At 59.0% G+C, this 22,432-nt stretch overlaps 1 protein-coding gene across 8 annotated transcripts; it reads right to left on the reverse strand.

The window, feature by feature from the left end:
• Nucleotides 1-1,202: 1,202 nt before the first annotated feature.
• On the reverse strand, nucleotides 1,203-22,335 carry USP19 (ubiquitin specific peptidase 19). 8 transcript variants are annotated; one of them, XM_050979456.1, is made up of 28 exons: nucleotides 22,211-22,335; nucleotides 18,469-18,568; nucleotides 18,069-18,313; nucleotides 16,228-16,281; nucleotides 15,013-15,141; nucleotides 14,330-14,463; nucleotides 13,629-14,036; nucleotides 13,037-13,304; nucleotides 12,751-12,907; nucleotides 12,585-12,656; nucleotides 11,952-12,067; nucleotides 11,426-11,634; nucleotides 10,928-11,129; nucleotides 10,709-10,842; nucleotides 10,361-10,519; nucleotides 10,169-10,279; nucleotides 9,902-10,012; nucleotides 9,645-9,746; nucleotides 9,288-9,428; nucleotides 8,998-9,116; nucleotides 8,613-8,750; nucleotides 8,159-8,523; nucleotides 7,397-7,507; nucleotides 6,653-6,869; nucleotides 6,181-6,333; nucleotides 5,910-6,073; nucleotides 5,651-5,829; nucleotides 1,203-1,427 (listed from the first exon to the last, which is right to left on the reverse strand). In XM_050979456.1, the coding sequence occupies exons 3-28, from the start codon at nucleotides 18,175-18,177 to the stop codon at nucleotides 1,287-1,289; spliced, it is 4,203 nt and encodes a 1,400-aa protein (XP_050835413.1). In that variant the 5' UTR covers nucleotides 18,178-18,313; nucleotides 18,469-18,568; nucleotides 22,211-22,335; the 3' UTR covers nucleotides 1,203-1,286. The 8 variants fall into 8 exon arrangements, with proteins under 8 accessions (XP_050835413.1, XP_050835412.1, XP_050835408.1 ...); XM_050979455.1 differs by having other exon boundaries at nucleotides 11,426-11,640; nucleotides 22,211-22,318; XM_050979451.1 differs by lacking the exon at nucleotides 1,203-1,427 and adding an exon at nucleotides 1,453-3,806 and having other exon boundaries at nucleotides 11,426-11,640.
• Nucleotides 22,336-22,432: the final 97 nt, after the last annotated feature.

Raw genomic sequence — 22,432 nt, forward strand, 5'->3', positions numbered from 1 at the left:
CCCCTCTCCGCGCGTAGGGGCGTGACGTCAGATGTCAGGCCGGCGCGTGACGTCACAATGCAGAGCGGTGACTCACCCCGCGGCGGCGGGAGGGGGCGCGCCGCGGTCGCGCGGGGCCGTGGGCCCCCCTCTCCCCCTCCCCAAGCTCATCCCTCCCCGGCGCTCCCCGCTTACCGGAGCCCGCGGGGGCAGCGGCGGCCGCGGCTGTGGCGGCGGCGGCGTCACGTCGCGGGGCGTCGGGCGGCTGCGGAGCGGCCGTGTCGGTGGGGACGGGGGGCATGTCGCGGGGGGCCGGGGAGCGGGGGCGGGTCGGGGGCGGCTCCGTGGCCGAGGGGGGCTCAGAAGCAATCCACGAAGCACTTGAAGGTGAGTCGGAAGAACCTCATTGAGGGCGGCGGGGCGCGGCGGGGCGGGCCGGGCCGGGCGGGCGGCTCAGAGCCGGGCTGCGGGGCCGGCGCCGCGCGGCCGCTCCGGGGCTCTCTGCGCCGCGGCACCGGGCGGCGGCGGAGGCAGCGACCGGCCGCACCGCCCCCCGAGCCCCATTGGCCGCGCCACCCGCCCGCGGCTTGACGGGACTTGCAGTTCCGACGCACTGGCACCGGCCCCGGGGCGAGGCGGGGGGCACGGGGGGACAAGGCACACCCGGTGGGATTCCGGGCACTACGGACAGCGAGGGACGGCCTTAGCAACGGTGGATATTGGGCACGAGGGACACAAGGCAGTAGCGCACGCCCGGGGGCACCAGGGAGCAGAGCGCTAGGGACAGCAGGCGACAAGACAGGCAGCGGGGGACGAGGCACTTCAGCGCACAACAGGCACTACAACTCCGGGACTTGCACGTCTCGCCCCACTAGCAGCAGGGCGCAGAAGACACGGGGCACTAAAGCGGCAGGATTTGCACAGGGGACACAAGACAACAGGGTGCAGCCAGCAGCAGAGCACATGAGGCAGCAGGGAACACTGTGTCCCCTGCCGCTGCTGTGGAGTGCACCCGGCAATGGCACCAGTCCCTGAGGGATATTAGGGGATAGCGAGCACCAAGTCGCACCAGTGAACACCGGAGCACGAGGGTACCTGTGGCAGTAGGGTGCTGGGGGTCCTAACAGCACACTGGGGACATGGTGCCCTGACCCAGGGGGCAGAAGGGCCCAAGGGATAGCAGGCAGCAGAGGCGAGTGGAGTTCAGAGAGTTTAATGAGCGCAGGACAAACCCCGATTCCCCCCAACCCCCCACCCCCCAGTGCCTGGCCTGGCCCACACTCCCAGGCCAGGCCCCCCATGACACCCTAGTCGACTTCTTCCATGCTGCTGTAGGAGGGGGCTGGGCACTCGGCGGGGCTGGCAAAACGCTCGGGGAGGCCTTCCGCAGCCAGCGGCGGGGCTCCTTCGGGGGCCAGACCGGATCCGAACGGCACCGGGGGCAGTCCCTGCAAGCAGAAGGTGGGCATGAGAGGGAGACTTGCATCCTGCCCACCCATCTACCTCCCTTGCTCCCGGGGGGCTGGAGAGGTGCCCAGAGGGGACATAGCCCCACACACAGAATGTGCAGCTCCTGGGCTTAAAGAGCAGCAGTTGGTGGCAAACCCCACGGCAGGACAGAGGGAAGCAGCGTGCCCAGGGCCGCTGGAGGAATCCCCTCCGGCTCAGCAGGAGGGCAAGACCGCAGCACACTCCTGCCCCAGGGCTGCTCAGCCACTGGTGGTGGGAGCAGAGCCCTGCACCCCAGCACGGGTGGCAGTGACGGGCCACAGGCACGCTGCCAGTGCCTGCTGGAGGTCTGAGGAACAGAGCAGGGCCAGAGGGGATTTCCAGGGCTCAGAGCACCTTGTCAGGCCTCATGCCGGCCACCCACCACCGGTGAGGGCAGGCAGGTGCAGGCAGCAGCTTGTGGGCCCCAACCCTGGGGTGCCAGCACCAGTTGGAGCAGAGGTCAGCCCACCGGCGCTGGGCACTGACTCAGACCCACGAGGCCGGCATTGTGGGTGAGCGGGGGAAGCTGCTGAGACCCAGGGCTGTAGACAATGAGGCGACTGTTCCAGGACAGGCACCTCATGACCACGGCACAGCCCTGCCGGGCTCCCCGGCTGGGACCTGCCTGGGAGGGGAGTAAACCTCAGCACGTGGAGGAGGGGTGTGGGACAGAGGTAGAGGGAGTTCAGCTCAGGCCCCGGGCTAAAACGCAGACAAACCCCTTCACTGCAAAGCATCTCTCCCAGGCCAGCTGAGGGCACTGCCAGCAGAACAGCAGTGGAGACAGAAAAGAAAGTCACAGGGTTCTGAAGTCACCTCTCACACCCAGATACGCCAGAGCTGTCTGAGCCACATTCAGCCAAGGGCAACACGTCTCAATGTCAGACACGGTTGGAGTGGCAGCCTGTGCCCCAGCCTCAGGGGACTGCCTGCTCCTGGCCCTGCTGGGCTCGCCACGCCCTGCACGTGTCCCATGAGGCTATACCACTCTACAGCTGGGACCGGAGCCCAGCCTGTGCCCCATGGCATGGGCAGGCAGAGCTCACTCCTGAGCCTGCTGCCACACAAGGTGCACCAGACACCCAGCAAAGCCCAATGGATGGTCCTGGTGCCAGCTGGGTCACAGAGTGGCCTCAGGTGACCCCAGTGTAGAGTCCTTGCCTCTGTGTGGGAGTCCCAGCACACAGGACAGGAATGCTGCATTTCTTTGGAAAACCTGGCTTTATTAATGCACCATGGTCATATCTGTGCTCCCTGACCCCATGCCTCTCCTGCAGCATGGGCAGCTGTATCCTCGCAAATGAGGTGCTGCACCACGCTGCCCTGAAGAGGCCAACTCCCCCAGATGCTGCCAGCACACAGCCCCACGGACTGGTGGGAGGCAGTGACCCACAGAGATAGGTGCTCACCATGGCACCTCAGTCTGGATTGCCAGGCTCCCCAGCACTGTCTGGGGCTGAGCAGGGAAGCACACAAGCCCTTGGTGACAAGCCTGTCCAGTCCCAGCACAGGAGTGCAGCACACACACTCCCAGTGCACAGGCAACTGGCACCAGAAGGCTCAGCAGAAGGCTAGCAGGGCAAACTGGGCTGGCCAAGGACCGTGGGTAGTCCCAGCCACAGGGGAGCTCAAGGTTCCTGCAGCAGCACAGCTGAGAGAGGTGGCCAGCCAGGGCCCGTGTCAGGGCATCCTGCCCTTGCTGCAGCCTCCCGGCAGGTCTCCACTTCCTTCTTGGGAGCCAAGCAGAGATAGCTGAAGTGCCCACAGGGCTCTCAGGCCCCTGCAACACTGGAGCAGCAATGTCCGTTCTTGAGCAGCAGATAGCCTTGAGGCCTGCCCCACTCCCAGTGGGCAGCAAGGAAGGGCAAAGGAGCTTCTGGTTCTGGGCTGTGCCTTGGCAAAGTAGCAGGCTGGCCACACAGGCCTGCCAGCTGGCACAGGAGATGCCAGAGCAGACAGACAGGAGCCGACAGCCCCATGTTTCCCTTGGCGAGTCTTTCCCAGCGATTTCTGTCCTGCTGCCTCATGTCTTCGTCTCATAGCGTCCTGGGACGGCGCGTGCCCTGGCGGCCCTGCTCCCGCAGCTGGCCACGCGCCTGGGCCTATCTCCAGCGGGGCTGGTAAATGAGTGGGTAGAAGACGTTCAGGAAGAGAGCCACAATTGCAGCTGTGGTGGCCAGAACAAAGTATCTGACGCAGCCTTCATCTGGGTGCTGAGGGGTGCCCGGACTTCGCTTCTGGCCGCAGGGCCTCCAAGAGTTTCTTGCAGGCCTTTGGGGTGCCTCAAGCTGCAGCTCTTGTTCTTCAGCCTCCAGTTCCTGCCAGATCAGAGAAGCCTGCGATGTGGAAACCTGCGTCAGCACTTGGAGAACACAACGGGCAACACCCCTTGCCATCCCCCGGGGCAGGCGGCTGCCTGCAAGCCCAGCCCCGTGCCCAGCCAGCCCGCCTCCCCATGCAGCACCATCACGGTCGCGCCCACCCCCGCAGCTCTTCGGGGTCTCTGGTGTGTGGGGCTCCAGTGGGTGGCTCTGTGGGAGGGAGCGTGGGCAGCTGCCGGGCAGGGTCTTCACGGGACTGCAGGGAGCGAAGCCAGCAGCTGGATCCTGATGGAGCAGATGCACTTGCATTGGTGGGTCCGGGAGGCAAGGGAGTAGGCAGCAGCTAATCACAGCCCAGCTTCTGTGATCCCAACAGGATCTTTCAAATGACAGCCAATCCAGAGCCAGCTGGAGCAGCAGGAGCAGGAGGCACAGTGCCAGTACAGCCAGTCACAGCTCTGCTTTGGTGGGTAAGAATGTTCTGACAACCAATCGTAGCCCAGGTTCCGGAAGGATTTTCCATAGGCAGCCAACCACAGCTTGGCCCTTCATGGCGGTGATCATGCAGAGCAGCCAGTCAGGGAGCAGATCTCTGGAGGGCACCCAGTGCCACGGAGGGTGCAGGTGGTCCAGGGTGCTTGGGGACCTGCTGAGCCCCACTGGGATCCAATGCATCCCATTACTGCAGGGGAACCGGTGCTGCCAGGGGCCCAATGGGCCCCAATGCCACAGAGCAACCTGATGAACCCCAGTGCCATGGGGCATACAGTGCGCCACAGTACCAGTTCGGACCCTGAAGCCTCTCACCACCAGTGTGTGAAAAGCACCGCAGCTTTCTCATTGCTCAGGGTGCCTCCAGTGAGTGGGGCTGCTCCAGGACACACACACAGGGCAGGAACAGCCCAAGCAGGCAGACACCAACATGCCAGACAGCCCTGCCAGCCTCAGAGACAGACAGCTGGTCCTCAGGCAAAAGGGCAGAGCTGCCCAAGGGATGCCTAACCAGCACCAGGCCAAGGGGAAGATGAGCCAGAGGGGCAGGGAGGCCAGGCCAGAAGGGCCCCTCTGGGCACACGTGCAGTCATGCTGGAGATGAACTGAGCATTTTCCTCAGACTCTGCAGGCCCACAGAGGTGCTGAGCATGGAGGAAACGTCTTCAGCACAATGGTACATGGGGTCTCACCAGGTGGGCACCAGCCTAGGCCTTCCTGACTTTCTTAAGATCAGTGCAGCCATTCCCTACCACTGAAAGCATTCTGAAAGCACCCTGCCGTCTGGCCCACCCCCAGTCCCTCCCTCCCAGGCCACCCAGCAACAGAGCTCGCTCTGGCAGGTTTCTCTACAGCACCCTGTGAAGGCTGCCAGGCCTCTGGCTCAGCACTGGCATTTACCTTTTTTGCACTTGGCTTGGCCCTGAGTTGGGCCCCAGCAGAAAGTGTTCCCCACCCTGCCTTCAAAGTAGCTCCGGAGGGCAAGTTCTTACTGCTCCCTGTCACGACCAGATCCTACCACACCGCTCACAGCGCCTCCTCCAATGCAGACCCCAGTGAGGCTGTGGCCCCTTTCTTCCTCTTCCAGCACCCTCCCATCAGCACTTCCACACTAATGAGAAAACCAGCTCTCCTGTGACCCCTCAGGACAGGGACTGTCCCAAGCCCACAGTGAGAATAAGGCAAGACAGGCTCCAATGCCCAGCTGACACAAGCTCTCTGGTATCAAAGGGGTACAGGCACTGCACCACAGCTGCACCAGGCTCTGAGGGTGCAGGTAAAGATGGGCAGGGCCCTGCATGTGGGCCCCTGAGCGCATTTCAAGGCTCTGTGGGTCCAACAGCGGCGAAAGGGACGCAAGTGCTCACCTGGCTGGCAGCAGCTTCGGCAGAGGGGGTGCGCTCGGCACGGTGGTCTGAGGGATGCCCTGGCAGGGGTCTCTCCACAGGAGAGTTCCTCCGGCGGTAGAAGAGGACATAGGCGTATCTGGTCACCACCTGGCTCTCATCCACGGTGGTGACTGTGCTGTCGTCAAAGAGCCGCCAGCCTGAGAAGGAGGAAGGGTTAAGCAAGCAGACAAGTCATGGCTGCAGGAGCAGAGGGGTGGCAAGGATGACAGATGCTCACCCACGTCGCTGCGCTGGCTGTTCTTGTCGTTGGGCAGGCGGGCGTACGCTGTGTAGTGCCCTCCAATCATGCCTCCATAGTGGTTGATCACAGCATACAGGTCATACATAGGCAGCTGCTGCTCACCCTTCCGACCAATGCAGAACTTGCTCAGGTCCAGACTCCTGTAGAGAGATACAGTGACCGTCAAGGGTGATCAGTGTTATGCAGGCTGGGTTGCAGGTAAGCAGAGGCAATGCCAATCCAGGCACATCATCCCCTGGGCTCTCACCGGACAGGGAAGTCCACCATGTCATTGATCTTGTCCCTCCAAATAAAGCTGCGGAAGGAGAAGCGCTTGAGCTGGATGATGAGGACGTTGGGCAGCCGCCACAGCATCAGCTGCTTGGAAGCCTCACGGTGCTGCTTGCACTTGGGGCAGTACCTAGGGAAAGAGTGTGCTCGTTACTGGCATGGGGAGAGCCTCAGTCCTTGCAGCCCAGCTCAGCCCCAGGGCCCCCACATGCAGGGCTGGCAAAGGGTATGAGGGAGGACTCAGCCTCCTCTGTCAGGGGCAGGCCAGTACAGTCCTGCAGAGCACTAGCTTTGCTCCCTGCTGGCTTAGCCCTTCCAAGTGCACAGGGAAAGCCAGCCCATTGTTCCTGGCTGCCAGTAGAAACAGCGTGCAGGCCCGGGCAGCTCCTGGGAAACCCCTGCTGCTGTCTGGGCCTGCTGGCTGGAACCCACCCTGCTGCCTTCCTCACCACGCTTCCTCTGGGGCCAGGACTTCAGGCTTCGTGAAGAGATTGAGGCACTGCTCCAGGGTGAAGTGGCCAGCCCGGGCTGCTTCGCTGGCCGAGCCTGGGTCCTCCACACACTCCAACTCCTTGGATTCTACCAACACAAATTCCTTGAGGCGCTCATTGTTCTTCCAGACCAGGGCAAGAGAGCAGTCGTCTGTCAGATCCAGGGGGGTGTCACCTGTGAAGGGGCACAGACCTCACACACCTATCCAACCAGGATAGACCAGGCCACTTTGCTGGAGCAATCTTGCCCATCCCGGTTAGATACAGAGATCAAAAAGTGCTGCCAGAAATGGGCAGGTACCCCCCTGGCCAGGTTCATCATGCAGAGCGCCTCAGCCTGCAGGGTGCAACACTGGCACAACCCTCTCATCAGAACCACCCTCACAACCAGCACTTGGTGTGGGCATCCCATTCATACAAAGAGGTGACCCAGAGATCACAGACCCTCTGAGAATACAAGAGGTTGGAAGGAATCGGCCTATTTGCTGAGAAGAGCAGGAATGTCATGCCCAAGAAGAGCTTCTAGACAGAAGCTCTGTGCAGCAGAGCCCTTCCTTCCCCTATCAGATGCAGCTTTTACTGTCCAGTGTGGACACCTGGGCTCATCTTGTGCCAGGCAGACTCTGGCACCCTGGCCAGGCAGATCCACTACCCTGCCCGAGGCTGTAAGGGATGAAGGTGCCTTACAGGGCTCTGGCTCACCTTTATCTTCCAGCTTGTGCTCTCGGTTGGCAGCGTCAATCTTAGTGATGTAGAACTGTGTGGCACGGCCACTCAGTGAGTCTGGAGTGTGCTGGTACCCAGGGATGGCAGCTGTGAATAGGCAGAGACAGATTTGTGGTGGCACTGCCTGTCTGCCTTGCATAGGGGCCAAGAATTTGCAGCGCCCCCACCCCCACCTCACATGCTACGGCCTTGAAGGGACACAACCACGTGCCCGTGTCCTTGACTATTTTTAGCAGGCGCCTGCCCCTGGCAAGCTGTGCTCCTCTGCCTGCCTTGCCCCTTCACTGCACATTGCTGCCATCCTGAGACGAGTGTCTGGAAACGTGACAGCCAGGCAGCCGAGCGCGAGAGGCTGGTCCCATGCAGCTGAGTCAGAGCGAGCGAAGTGCTTTGCTCACAGCCCCCAGGGGCTCATCCTGCACCAGCTCTGCCTTGCTCCCACAGGACTTCTGCCAGCCCCTACTTTCCCACCTCTCCCACAACAACAGCTCTCTGCTCATCAGGTCTCTGCTCTACACCCTGGGCTTTGCCAGGGCAGGGCAGAGCGTGGGTAGACAGGCATTTCAGGTGATGCAAGAATGCCAAAACAAAGCTCCCATGGCCTCATCTGTGATCCCAAGAAGTCTCCAAACCAAGCTCACAAGGGGAGAAGAGATGTTGTGCTGGGAGGTCACCCCAAGGAGGGAGAACTGCCTGAGCTCCTGGCACAGACACAGCCAGCGCTTCAGCACCTCTTACCTTCTGGCTTGAGGGCTCTCTCATAGGACGGCTCCTTCTCACAACAGTTGTCACCCTGCGACTCCATGTGCTCAGAGAACCCCGAATCCAAGCTCAGGAGGGAACTCCTAGCTGTCAGGACCTTGCTCCGGACAGTGGTAGTATCCCCCATCTCTGGCTGCAGCTCAGGCACAGCTGGGGAGAGTGGGGGCTCCTGAGGGAGGCTGGAAACCCTGTCCCCATCTCCCAGCTCGGGGACAGAGGTGGCTGCTGAACAGCTGCTCTTGGCCAGGGGCTCCAGCTTGTCCGAGTGCAGAGGCTGCAGCCCCTGCTCTGGTGACATCCGGCCCAACTGGAATGGAGGCTGGAACACGCTGACTGAGTACCTGGGCATGGAGGTGGGAGTTAGAGCTGGCCAGACATGGGGCTGAGCTCAGCTCTGGGGCAGAAGCCCCCTCCTTCCCCAGACTCTCACCTTGCATAGCCCTCCAGCAGCTGGGCCAGGCGGGCGTAGGTGAGGCGGGACTCGGGCACACTGATGAGGAAGGGGAAACCGATGTTCTCAGGACGGCACGAAGCCTTGTGGTCTGGCCAATGTGTTTTCTGACATGCCCTGTAACATATACGCAGCATGTCAGACATACAAACAGCCCCTGCTGAACTCAGCATCATTGAACAGCCTGGGAAGGAGCAGTGCAGGGCCAGAGGAGTGTGCTGGCGACAAGGGGAACACCAGGAGTTCAACTGGCTCCATCCCAAAGGGCAGATCCATCCCACCTTCTCCCAGCAGGCAGAGCTCTCCCATCCAGCCCTTCACAGCAGGAGATCCTCCATCCCTGCCAGGCACCAAGCCAACTCACACGTTGCAGTAACCAACTCGATAGCACCTCGTGCAGCGCTTGAGCTTCTCATCCTCTGGCAGCTGCTTCTTCTGGCAGGCTGCACACTTGGCAACAGGGCCACTGGGCACCTGTGGACGCTGCAGGAGAAAGGACCCGTTGGACAGGGAAGGGCACCTGGGCAGGACAAGGCAGCCTCGGTGGGCATCCATGCTCGCTGTAGCTAACTGCCCTCGTGTGCAGTTCTGCCCCTCCTGTTCAGTGCTCAGCCCTCCTGCATCCCTCCCATTAATCCCAATATGCCTTCTTACCTGCTGGACCTGAAGCTCCACCACACGCTCCTTCGCCAGCTCTGGGGACAGCACCTCAAAGCAAAGCAGCAGGTCCGTTGGCGAGACTGTGTCTAGTGAGTTAGATGGCAGGAACATGCGGTGGAAATGATTCTTGATCACCTGCCAGGAAAGCAGTGGAGCATGCCTGTGTGAAGGCTGCCCTATGTCTCCTCTCCTCAGAGAGCCACAGACCTCAGCCTCACAGTGAGCTGTGGGAAGAGCAGGAGCCCAAGGATGCTGTGCTCAGCTCACCACCTCACAGGGAAAGATGGACATCCCCAGCCCCTACTGTGGTGGCCTAACCCTCCAGAGCAGGTATCTGCCCAACACTCTCACCTCTGCCAGGCGCAGGTTCTCTGGTTTCACACGCACACTGTGGGCAACTGAATCAAGTACCTCCATGGCACTGGAGTTCTCCTTGCTGATACTCACGAGGAACTGCCACCGAGAAAGTGCCACATTAGTCACACCACACTAAGGCATGAGGGCCCTTACTTAACACAGGGCTCAGTTGGTTGGCACATGACCAGCTGCCTAGGGCACCTCCAGGAGCCTTCTTAGGCTCCCTCCCCAGGGTAGAAGGTATCCTTTACCTTGATGGGTTTCTTGTGGGGCTCCTTTGCAAAGTAGTAGACAGTCAGCACCTTTTGCTTCTGTGGGAGGGGCACGGGGAGGTACAGGAAGGGGTCAAAGGTAATAGACACCTGCAGAACAAAAACACACTCAGCTGTGGGAAGTGCTTGTTGCTGAGCAGCAGATCCAGTGGAACCAGCCTTGCCCTGTGACCTGTGCTCTCTGAGGGTCAGAAGCCTACTTCTGCACAACCAGGACAGGGACAGAAACTTTCAGGGCTGCCCTACCTTGGAGCACATTGGGCAGACAAGCTTGGATTTGTACTGGCCCTGGAAGAGGTCTACTATGAACGAGTCATTCCTCATCTTGTGTCGTTGCCAAGCCTCCTCAGCTACCACCTGCAGGAAGAAAGGGCTTAGCACCTCATAAAACCATCCAGGCTGCTCTACCTGGTGACTTTGGGGGAGGAACACCCTCACCTCATCAGGCCTCCCATCCGAGTCAACAGTCTCTGTGTAGGGCTTGTTCTGGATACGGTTAAGGTCCTCGTGCAGGCCATCAAGCAGGAAGGCCATGAACTCCTGAGCATCATGCTGGGCATAGCCAGTGAACTGGCTGGCCTTGCTGGCCACAATTGCCTGTGGAGAGCACAGTAGTCAGGGCTGGTCAGCAGACCTCTGATAGCACTGCCTGCTCCATGCAAAAACCCTGGCTGCACCCACCCACAGCCACAGCTCTCTGTGGCACTTGCAGGGCAGCCAGGTGCCCAAAAAGGAATGCTGGGGACCCACAGCTGCTCCTGTGAGCACCAATGCCAGGGGCCCTACCTTCAGTTTAGAGGGCTGGAAGGCATGGTGTGTGCCCTTCCAAAGTGCTCTGAGCAGCATGGCAAAGCCGATGGCCAGGCGTCCACCTGTCCCCAGCGGGTTGTTATAATTGATTTCTGACTCAAAGGACCGATCTGTAAGAAATGCAGGAGCTCAGGGTGGCTGCTGGCTTCATAATCTAAGGGGTCAAGCTCTGCTGGGCTCCCCATGTGGGCTCACCGTGGAAGTAGTCACGCAGCTCCCGGGTGTTGGACAGGGACTGGATGACACTGTTCATGAAGCAGGTGTTGCCCAGGTTCACCAGACCTGTGAAGCCAGGCAGGCAGACCTTCTTCTTCTCATCCTCATCCTCATCATCCTCCACACTCTCGGCACTCACTGGGCTGTGTGTCATCGGTGGCACCATACATGTTGGTTTGGGCTGCCAAAGCAGAGGCAGGTGTGAGGGTGTGGCAGTCAGGGAGTCTCTCTGGGAACACCAGAGGAACTCAAAAACCCAAGAAAACCCTTAGAGAGGGCTGGAGCCCTCCCACTTGGACTGGGACAGAGACCTCCCACTTGGACTGGGACAGAGAGGCCAACAGTTGCCCCCAACCCTGCCAACTATGAGTGAGGGGCACCACCTCCTCCTCCAGGAGTACTTCAGTCTCCAGAGTGGCACTGAGGAGGTGTCTCTCTTTCCCCTACCCAGGTCAGACCCAGTGTGACCACACTCACCGAAGGAATGTGTGGCTCTTGCTTCACTGCCAAGTGCTCTGGAGCCGTACGGGCTGCCACACCATCCAGAGCCCCATCTTCCACACGTGGCTTCTCTTTGTCACTGGTTCGGGCCTCTTCCTTGCTGGAGAGGGGGTGCTGGTTACTGCCCGGAGGGTTCTTATCCAGAGGGGTAGGGCCTGTAGGCATGGCAACCTTTGCACCACCCACTGCACCTTAAAAAGGGGGAAGGGTGGGCCTGTGGTTAGCAGCACCACACACTGTCCACAGACGGGCTGAACTGCTCAGTCCACACTTGCACAGGCTCTCTCCTACCCGTGAGCAAGGGAAACAGCAGTGCCCTTCCCCTATCACTTGGCTCACACCCTGCCTCACATCCCTACCACCTGCACCCACTTAGCCCCTCTCCTTCCCCACCAACCCACGCCAGAGGATCCAGCTCCAGCTGGCAGCTGGCAGTGATGAGGAGGGGCCATGGCCCACTGCAGTGCAGCAGGCAGGCAGGACACGAAGGCAGGGTGCAGACCTCGTGTGGCTGGAGCCTCCAGCCCCCCCCAGCGCTGGCTCTGGCGTTTCTTCAGGCAGACATCAATGCGAGACACCGTGAAGTTGTACGTGCACTGGTCCGGCTCAATAAGGTTCCTGCAAGGCACGCAGCAAGTCAGAGGTGCCCCAGACCCCACAGCAGCCTCAGACATGCCAAAGCCTTGGCATAGCAGACCCATGGCCTCTGGGCAGTAGGGACCCTGCTAGCACAAATCCTGAGGTAGCCCTGACAAAGCAGGGTGGAAACCCTCAAGCTTGGCCACACTGAGCATATAGAGCGCCCCTTTTCTGACAGATCCATTCTCCTTGGCTCTCTCCTGCTGCACATCCTGCCCAAAGGGCACAAGGCTGGTCTGGCTCTGTCCCCAAGTGCTCTAGAACAGCCTGGGGCAAACTACAGGCAAGGAGACACTGGGATTTCCTCCCCTGCAAGCAAACACACCGCCAAGGCAGACCAGGCTCAGGGCACCAGTGTAGCATGGTGCAAGCAAAACCTCCAGATGCAGAAATGAGCATTCCCTGTACAGAACCGCCAGACGGGACTGGCTCCTGTTCCAGCTCTGCACTCTCACCTCCCCTGCCCTGGTGTGGGTTAGAAGGACAGCACTCATACCTGAGCTTCACCTGCCACCGGAACACCGTGTGGGGCCCACAGCCAGGATGGAGACGAAGGAAGTTCGTATCACTGCAGAGAAATTGGGAGTGAGCAGAGGTGAACAAACAAGTAGCCCAGCCGCAATCAGGAGCTCTGCAGCGCCCTGGCAGAGGCAAACTTGTACCTCGTCTGGAACACCAGTGTGAAGTCTTGTTCCCGGAACAACACCTTGGATGTCTCCTTGTGGATCTCCTTCACATAGACATGCACCACCACCAGATCATTGCCCTTCTCATATGAGTCATTCTTGACAAAGGTCAGGCTTACAAAAGGCTCTGGCTCTGAGTAAGGAAAGCCATGGAGAGAGAGGTTACCTTACTTGCATGTTGTGGCTGTAAGCTGACCCAGGAAAGGTCCTGAGCAGATGGACCTTTCTGACCAGGCTCACCCCATGGGCGCTGGCCACTCACCATCAGCTGCTGCTTCCAGAGCCACGTCGTCCTTGGACCAGTCCCTCTTCTCACCATCTCTGCCCATGGGAGGGGTGGCCACTGGAACTGCCTTAGAGCTCTCTCCCAGGATGGGCAGGCAGTCCTGGCTCCGCAAGGCCTCAGTAGGGCTGCCTGGCTGCAGGACTCTCTTCTCAACACAGGTGGCAACACGGTGCGGGAGCACCTCTGCGGTAGACGCGAGAGGTGGCATCTCCACGGGAACAGTCTCTTTGGCCAAAACCACAGCCTTTCAATACAGAAAGACACCTTGAAACACAGACACTGTCACCCCTGAGCTGCCCTGGCCCAACCACTGTGGCTCCTGCCAGCCAGTAAGGCACAGCTCCATAACACCTGCTTCCCCCGCACATCCCATGCCAGTTCAGCCCCACTAGCACTACAGCACAGCAACTGCAGGATCCTCACTTCACCCTCTCCTCCACCACAGGTCCTCCTATCAGCCCTCAGTATCCCGGAGCCCACCTCATCCTCATCAGCAGGGATGGGTCCTGCATCCCCTGCACAGCGCAGAGGAAGCAGGGGCACCCTGTCCAGCCAAGTCCCCAGGTACCTTCTCGAGTGGCAGTGCGAGGTCTGCAAGGGCTGCAGGTGCATCGACGTGGCTGGCTCTGCCATTGCGGCGGCTGCCGGCCCTCCCGCCATGCCCTTTGCTGGGCTCTGTGTTCCCGGTGACCCTGGCATTCGGCTCCTCTTCTGTGGGAGCTACTTTGAGGTATACTGCCCGCTTGGCACTGGGGCCACTCTGTGTCCCTGGGCTGGCTGGGCTTTTCCCTCCCAGGACCTCGCTTCTTCCCGGAGCACGCTTGGGGTTGGAGGGCTCCCGCCGGGATCTTGGTGGCTCTGTGCCTTCAGCCCTCGGCTCTTCAGGGATCAACTCTGCAGAAGCAGCCTTCTCCTTCCCATTCTCCCAGCACGCAGCCCCTTTGGCCACTTCTTTGGATCCATCTTTCCTTTTCTTCTGTAAAAAGCAATGCAGCACAGTGGGAAGGTACTCAGGTAGCAGCATCTTTCAGGATCCCTATCAACCCTCACCCTCGCTCCCCCTTCCCAGACTGCACCAGGACTCTACTCCAGAACCTGGGAATGCACGGCAGGCAGAAACAGGGGTATGACTCCCTGGGACAGTAGCAGATGGCTCATGCAGCACATAGATGTGTCCCATGTTGCTCCCTGGGCAGCTCAACAGCAGGGAGCTCCGAGCTCACCCCAGCTCTGCAAGTTCCCTTAATAGACTGATCATTCCCTCCTTACCAGAAGTGAAGACCAGTTATGGAGTGGGATCTTCTTCTGCAGCACAAGCTGTAGAAAGTTGCCCTTCTTGCACTGGATCTTGCTGCAGGAGCCCTCAATCTCCTCATAGAACTGACAGCTCCACTGGCGCCCATCTGTAAAGCAGAGGGGAACCAGTACCTCAGGCAGTGCTCCAGGCAGCTGTCACCTAACCCACAGCCCCCTTTCACCTGCCCCCAGGATGAAGGAAGCACTCATTCAGAGCCAAGAAGGCTGCAGGCAGACTGCCACCATACCCCAGGAGCCTTCCAGGGCTCCAGCCAGCTTCCCTGAACTTGCTTTGTACATCTGGCTGGCCTTCTTCCCAGCGGGAAGGCCCTGGGCCTCCCCGCCCTCAGGGGCACAGTCTCTTTTCCAAAGGATACCCGGGACTGACTCAGCCATCCCAGCAAGAAGGGGACAGAGACGCACTGGCGCGGCCGTGGACATTTGTTCACTTGGCACAGAGGCCAGCTCCTGCCCTCCCCAGCTCTACAATGCTCTCCTATCACCCCTGTCTCCTGCCTGAGTGTGTGCCAGATGAGAGTAGGGCATTGCCTCTGAGGGAAAAGTTTGATGTCTGCCTGCAGCAACCCTGTGCTTGGCCCAGAGCTGTGCCAAATCCCAATGGATAAATGCTTGCAGCAGTTACTCCATTCCCATACCTGGTAGTCTGACCACACAGTCCGTGTCAGTGAAATCAGCACGTACATCCTCTGCCTTTAGAGCTCCAGTGCCCAAATTCAACTTGATAATGATCTCATCGGCATTCTGCTTCCAGTCCAGCAGCAGCTCTAGGAAAAGGGAGGGAAGTGTCACCCACTTGCTGTGGAATGAGCCTGAAGTGCCCACTCCTTGGCTGGGGAATGCAAGCCTGAACACACACGCAGTTAAGGAGGTCACCGCAGGGAACACAGATCATGACAATTAAAAGGGACCTGCCCTCATCAGACAGGCCACAAACAAGAACACATGTTGCAGCAGGGCAGATGAATCCCAGTGGGAACCGGAGAGATCAGAAAGGCAGCGCTGTTCTTGGCATTGCCACAAGCAGCAGTGGCAGCTGGGAAGAAAGGGTGGCTCCTGCCAATGATAAAGCAATTACTGCTTTCCCAAGGAACGAGGAAGCCACGGAATTACTCTGGGGGATTTAGGTGGACTCTGACCACAATCAGAAATTGCCACTTCACCTTTACATATGCAAACTAAGCAGCCCAGCTGCAACCATCAAAGCACTGTACTCCTGCCAGGTGAGCGTGGCTAACATGGATGAAAGATGGGCAAGCTGGCCAGGGGGCAAGTATGCTGTAACGGGTGAGAAAAGAGTGCAGCAGTGATACTCTGGTGCACGCAGAACTTCCATTGTGTGCCTGCCACGCTCCAGGTGTGGCCTTTGATGCCCTGAAGTCTTCAGCACAAGGAAGTGATTTTGATCACCTTGACTTCAATCGGGTTTGTTCTACCCCTGGGGCACAAAGACATCCTACTTTCTCCTTAAAGCAGGCCTGGACTGAGACAGAAACCAGCCAATGCTGCCCAGAAGGTGACACAGCTTGGGATGTTCCCAGCACAGCATCATGTCCTACTCAGAAACAAGCAGAGCAGGTGTCAGCAGAGAGGTGCCCCAGGCCTGTGCTCAGTGGCACTGAGACACCTGAGTTGCAAGCAGCCTGCCACATACCCAGGGCCTCTTCCTTGCAGACAGCCCTTCGCTGCCCCTGGGAAGGCCACACACTGTTAAAATAAACACTGAGGCAAGGGAGTGCTCATGTTAGCTCTGCTCAATGCCAGAGCACTGGACAACAAGGTGAGAGCTTCAGATCCCTTGGCAAGGGCACTCCATGGCCATGCACTGACAGCTGGCACACACCTCGACTTACCCTCCAAGTCCTTCTCCTGGGCAGTCTCAGCCTGCTCGAGCTCAGGGCGAGACACTGGTGGGCAGAGAAGGAGAGCGCAGGCAGGTCTGTCATTCTGTCACCTCACAACATAGGCCAGCAAGCTGATGCTGAAAATTTCACACATCACCTCTATCTACCCTGAATCTGTGTCCAGGCCTTTAATCCTGCATGTGTTGCCCACTTCCCTCCTCTGCTTTCTCACACTTCTCCTTCCCCAGCGTCCTGCCTGCACCACTGCAGCAAGTCAGCGCCAGGACAGCTGCTCTGGGTCATACCACCATATCCTAGTCTAAACAGTACCAGAGTGGGAGCAACACAACAATTCTGCACCATGTAGGCACTGCTTTTTCGAGGCACATCTCATTGTGAGCTTTTGGCATCCAGGCTCAGCTGTGTTGCCCAGCTTGGTATACCAGGTCCCCGCCTCCAGCCATATAGAGGAGTCCTGTCTTGATCTGACAGAAAGAACCTGGTGTTTGGTCATGCTCAAACTAATTCTGCTGTAACCAGAGAACCACGTGGCCCAGCTGCACTTTAACATTTCCATTCCTGCACAAGCTGCCAATGTCCACATCTGAAAACCTCCGTCCAGATCAGGGTGGAGAACCAAACTGACCTGACACCTAATCCCTGCTACTCACAGAATTATCTCCAACAGCCAGAAGTGTCTCTAAGCCTGCTCTAGCCCCACAGGATAGTGAACTCTACCAGGCAAGGGACCCAAAGTGACAGCACCTTCTCCTGGAGCAGAGAAATAGTGGCAACAGGAACTGTGGTCTGCACTCGACAACACTCAGAGGGCTGTCACTGCCTCCCTTGACTGGCTACAAACCAGCAGGAAACTTCTGCTGACCACCACAGCCGCTAGTGCAAAGGTGCCGGCGGGGCTGGCAGCGTGAGAAGCATGGCAGCAGCACTGCCTGGAAGATCTACAGCCCCTCACCACCTCCCACAGAGGGGACAGGGGCAGCATGGCTGCCCTCAAGACAGCCCCCACATCAGAGGATGCAGTGTCAAGCCCTACCAGAGGCACACTCCTCCCACGCAAGAGAAAGCACACTGCTGTGCTCTGCACTGTGGGATTTCACATTGGGGACTGCGCCCAGCTGCTCTGGCACAGACCTCGCCAAGCACTCAATTACCTTGGCCTATAAAACACCCTGTGATTTTGAGGTTACAATAATCATAATGGAGCAGGCATGGAAATCAAACAGCTTTCCAGAGGCCCAGAAACTCTTACAGGCATCCTGACCGCAGGCATTCCCCTGCACCAGAAGCATCATTTTTGTCAAAGGATACATGACAGTTACAGAAGGAATTACTCTACAGCAACCACTTCACCTGAGCCACACCCTGTTCTGACTCAGAAGCTAAAGCACCAGCCCCACCCGCAGGCCTTGCACTCCTGGTCACTGCCTCACAACACCGGCCTCAGCAAACTGATGGGAAAGAAGCAGCGCTGCCTAGCTGCAAGAGCACTTACAGGTTTCAGTTCCACTCTCACTAGATTGGGGCAGATCAAACCCAGTCCAAAGCAGAGTCTAGAAACAATCACCAAGGCCAGCTCCAGACTTTAGGTAATGAGGCCACAGGTCCAACCTTCCTAACATTGCTGGGGCTAAGTAGCACCCAAAGGAAGGAGGTTACAGGTCCAGGGAGGACACTGTGTCGAAGAAGATCCCACATAACACGGGTTACCATAAGCTGCAGGAAGTGATTAGTCAAATCTGCTTATCCTGCAGCAGATGGCTGAGAGGCTCCCAGGCTGTGGGGCTGAGACACCACAGGCCTGCTCACCAGAGATGCTGAAGGGCTCTCACCTTCCTTGCTTTCCTGATTGGCTCGATCCTTTTGCTTCTTCTTGTTGGTGGCATCATCCAAGCCCCGAGACGCTCTCCTCTGGCCAGGGGCATTTGTGCTGCTGGACATTTTCAGCCGTTTGGAGGACACAAACAGCCCGCCGGGGTCGGTAATGGAGTCTGGGTCAGGGGTGCGACGTTTTCTTCCTGGCCCAGCTATCTTGGCGACTCTCTGTGGTCAAACTCTCTGGCAAGGAAGTAATGGCCTAAAGAGAGGAAAGAGCAAGCATGGCAGGAGGAGCAGGTGGAAAAGGCCCAACAGCAGCAGGATCCACTCTTTGCCTCAGGGCCAGTGCCCTTACATGACCTTCACCATGGTGTTTATGGGAAGCCCCATGCAGCACTCAGTGAGGAAACCTACCTCATCACAGCTGCTACAATGCTTACTGCCAAAGGCATGGGCTTGTCAGAGCTCCCAACATACAATCAGGGGTCTTCAGTATGTGGCACGCATTAAAAACCTGGAAAGCAAGTGTCATGCTCATGGCTCCCACTATAGCAACACAAGCCCAGAGCAGCTGCTGGCACTAACACCCAGAGACACAGCTGAGGGCAAGGACATGAGGAGGCCTGGATCTGCAAAACTGAGCTTCCAGAGTCAACGGGGGGAGCCTGTCACACAGCTTGGAGCAACAGCTATTTCAGTCAGTGTCCTGTGTAACAGCACCAGAATAGGAGCCAGTAACACCCTAAGAAGGAAGCAGGCCTGGGACAGTCTCCCATGACAGATGAGAGCACAGCTCCCTGGCAAAAAGAGAGTTCCTCCCCCTTCTCCCACTAGCTGGGAACTTAACCAGCATGACTGCACCTTGAATATTTATCTCCCAGCCAGTTTACAGACAGCGTCAGCGGGGCCTGCCCTGGAAACAGGACACCTCTGCTCCTCATGCCCCAGGAAGAGACTAGGCTGAGCAGGGCATGTAAATTGTTCACCCCTGCCCACTTTGTAGACATGCCCTCCCAACAAAGCCAGCTCCCCCACGGGGTTTGGGAGCTGCTGGCCCAGGTGCACTCATCAGTGTCACGCTGCAGTGAGAGAGCAGAGACAAAGCAACCCACAGAAAACAGTCCCACTGGAGGTGTCTCCATGGAGGCTGTGAGAGCAGAGAGCTGGGAAGGTTTCCTCCCTCGCTGCCCTGGCTGCACACCCTGACCCTGGCAGTGCCTGCCAGCCTGCAGGGGTTTGCAGCAAGGAAACGGGCCCAGCCACTCGGATCCTGCCCACCCCCAGGTGCCAGCTGCCTGCCACAGCTCTCAGTGCACTGTTTCACATGCATCCCACGGCCCAGCTCCCATGCGAGGACATGGAGCAAAGCCCAACAACACCTTGGCCTAGCCCAGCTCCACTGAGCCTGCCCCTCCATCAGTGGGAGACAAGCTGTCCCTCGGGAACACCCCGTTCTGCTTTCACCCATGTGCCAAGCACAGACCCCTTGCTGTGCATGGGCACAGCCAGTGGCACCCTCCAAGGGTGGCACTCTGACAGAAGAAGGACACTGCCAGCTCTGTCCTGCTGGCCCCATGTTGCCAGGGAATTTGTTGTCTAGAAATGTTTGGGCAACAAGTAGCCACAAATGTGGAGCTTAGCCACAAACCGAGAAGAACCCCAGAGAGAAAAGCAGCCTAACCTTGCTCTCAGCTCTGGCAAAGCCAGCCCCATGACCAGTGCTGCATCCAAACCACTTCTCTTCAGGCCAACCCGCCCTTACCACCAAGAACCACTGAAGCCAAGTGAAAAGCTGAGTCCAGCCCAACTGTCTGGCACAGACAACTCCTGCCACCCACGGTGGAGAGGCCTAAGTGACCTGGAGACTGAGATGCTGAGCAGGGTCCAGTATGAGTCCACAGAGCTTGAAAGAGTGTGGGAGGACAGCAGCATCATCTCCGTGCTGCTGCACTCACTGGGTCTCTCCAGGATGCAGAAGCATTTCTGGCTCCAGATGGAATGGGAAGGGCCCCCACAGCAGGGAAAGTGGCAGTGATTCACCAGGCTAGGCCTTTGATGCCAGCTGCATGCTGTCACTCAGCTCCAGTCCACTGGTGCTGAAGAAGCTCACCTGGGCTTGGCAAACACGGGAAAGCATTTTTTGTGGTATTTCTTTTCCCTCCAGGGTGAAAACCCCAGGAGAAATAGGACTCAAGAAGCAGTGATTGCTTCATACAGGGTTAGGCAAGACCCTGTCACCTGCTTCCTGCACCTCCAAAGGGGTGGCAGAGGATAACAACTGGTCAGGGTTGAAAGCAAGCTCTGAGTAGGGTCCTGGAGGGCTGAGAAAGGACAGGCCTCTGCCCAAGAAGGGGTGAGGAAGAGAGACAGGGTTGCATGCCTGCTTGTCACTCCTCCAGGAGAAGCTTGCTGCTCTCATGCCTCGCTGAAGGCTCAGCTCCCTCGGGTGCTTTGCTGACAGCTATTCCTCACAGCAGGCAGGAACCAAGGGGCCTGGAGCTCTGCCCATTTCAGCTGCCAGACTGATGGCAGCCTGAGGCTGCTGCACACACCCCAAGGTTTTGGAGGAGTGAAGGCAAAAGCACAGGTTACTCAGGGATTAGAATAGGTGAATAAGAGACTTTTTGCCACCAGGAAATGCACACACAGGCAGCATGTTCAGCCCCTGGGTGCACAAAGGTTTTGGCACCACTCCTGCTGGCACGGTAGGAGTCACTGCAGGGGAGAGATGGCGAAAGGCCGCTTTGGCTAGATGCCAAGTGAACCTCTGGGAAGCACCTGATGAGCTGGGCACTCCCACAAAACCTTACTCAATCCTCAGAGCCAGGGAAGCCTGGCCATACTGCTATGGGGATCAGAAGTGCTTCCCCGTCCTCTGCTCTCCCTCCCTTTGTGCGCAGCGTGTACCAGACCAAGATCCAGCCAGGGCTTTCTCCTGTTTCTTGCCCCCGAGCAGTTTCCCAACCCAGCTCATGCTGAGACTGCAAATATTTTGACTAGACAGAGGAGAGGGAGCAAGAGGCCAAGAAGGGCCACTCCTCCCCAGAGCAGCACCAGACCAGGAAGGACAGCAGAAAGTGCTCAATGAGATGCAATTTGTGTCCCATGCCTGGGGCAGGTTTAGTACTTGGCAGGAGGAGCTCCCTGATTCTTGTCCACAGCATTCCCCATCAGTGCCCAAAGGCCTTTCGAGGGGTAGCTGCAGAGAAGGTTGGTTATCCCAACAGCATCATCTTTCCAGGGACTTTTGGATCCTCCATGTCCTAAACATAGCCAACAGAAACACGTCCCTAATGTACACAGATACTTCTGTCATCTTCTATTTCTTGCTCCCCTGAGGGACCAGAAATCCCAAGGCACAAGCTTGACTTTTACTTTTGTTTTTGGGCATGCCTGACACACGGGTGGAGCCAGGGCAAGCACAGAGTCCCTTGGGGCAGCTACTCAAGCCAGCACTGTCACACAAAATGTTTTCAACCCACGTGGAAATCACTTTGCGCCCAACGCACTGTGACAGCGGTGAGCCTTCTGCTGAGTGGGGAACCCGGCAGGCCCAGTTCCCTCGTTCTGGGGACGATCACTGAACGGTCTGCACTGGAAGCAGACCTTGAAAATCAGCTAGTTCCAACCCGCCAGCCATGGGCAGGGATAGTGATGAGAGCGTCCAGACAGCAGCCGGCGGCCTCTGGCCACCCGAGCGCCGCTGCCCGGCCCCAGGCACCGAGAGAGGGCAAAGGGAGTGTGAACGGTGTTTGTGTGAACGGTGTTTGTGTGAACGGTGTTTGTGTGAACGGTGTTTGTGTGAACAGCCCCGGCGGGCAGAGCACGAGGTCACCGCGCCGGCTCCTGCCCGGGGCTGCCGCGCTCGGCCCGTCCTGCCGAGCACCGCTCTCAGCCCCCGCGGGCCCAGCTCCTGCCGCCCCGCAGGTTCTCTACACTCACAAGCCCGTCACAGGCCGCCGCCACCGCCATCCGCTGCCTGCCTCGCTCTCCGCCGCCCCAGCTCCCGTGCCCACGGGCCGCATCCCGGCCTCCCGCCGCCCCCGGGCCCTGCCCGCCGCTGCGGCCCTCACCCCGCGCTGGCCCAGGCGCCGCTCGCCGCCCCCGGGCCCCGCCGCCGCCCCGGCCCGGCCGGCCCGGCCCTCCCCGCACTCACGGCCCCGCCCGCCGCTCCGGTCTGTTTGTGCCGCGCCGAAGTTCCGAGCGGGCCGACAACGGAGACAGGCCCGAGCCCGTGACGCACTTCCGGGAACCGCCGGGCACGCCCACGTGACAGGGGAGAGCGGAGGGGGGTCGCGTCACGTGACATGGGCGGGGGTGGTGTCGGCGCGTTCCCGCGGCAACGGGAGCGCGCGGGAGCTCCGGGCTTGTCTGCGGG

Source organism: Serinus canaria, chromosome 12, assembly GCF_022539315.1.
Source record: "Serinus canaria isolate serCan28SL12 chromosome 12, serCan2020, whole genome shotgun sequence".
Classification (NCBI taxonomy): Eukaryota; Metazoa; Chordata; class Aves; order Passeriformes; family Fringillidae; genus Serinus; species Serinus canaria.

Coding starts and splice junctions, on each gene's coding strand:
- USP19 (XM_050979451.1), bottom strand. CDS start 18,177: ATGTCCAGCAGCACAAATGCCCCTGGCCAGAGGAGAGCGTCTCGGGGC. Junction 10,520..10,708: donor TCCAGCCCTCTAAACTGAAG/GTAGGGCCCCTG, acceptor TGCTCTCCACAG/GCAATTGTGGCCAGCAAGGC. Junction 5,830..5,909: donor CAGCCAGCGCAGCGACGTGG/GTGAGCATCTGT, acceptor CCTCCTTCTCAG/GCTGGCGGCTCTTTGACGAC.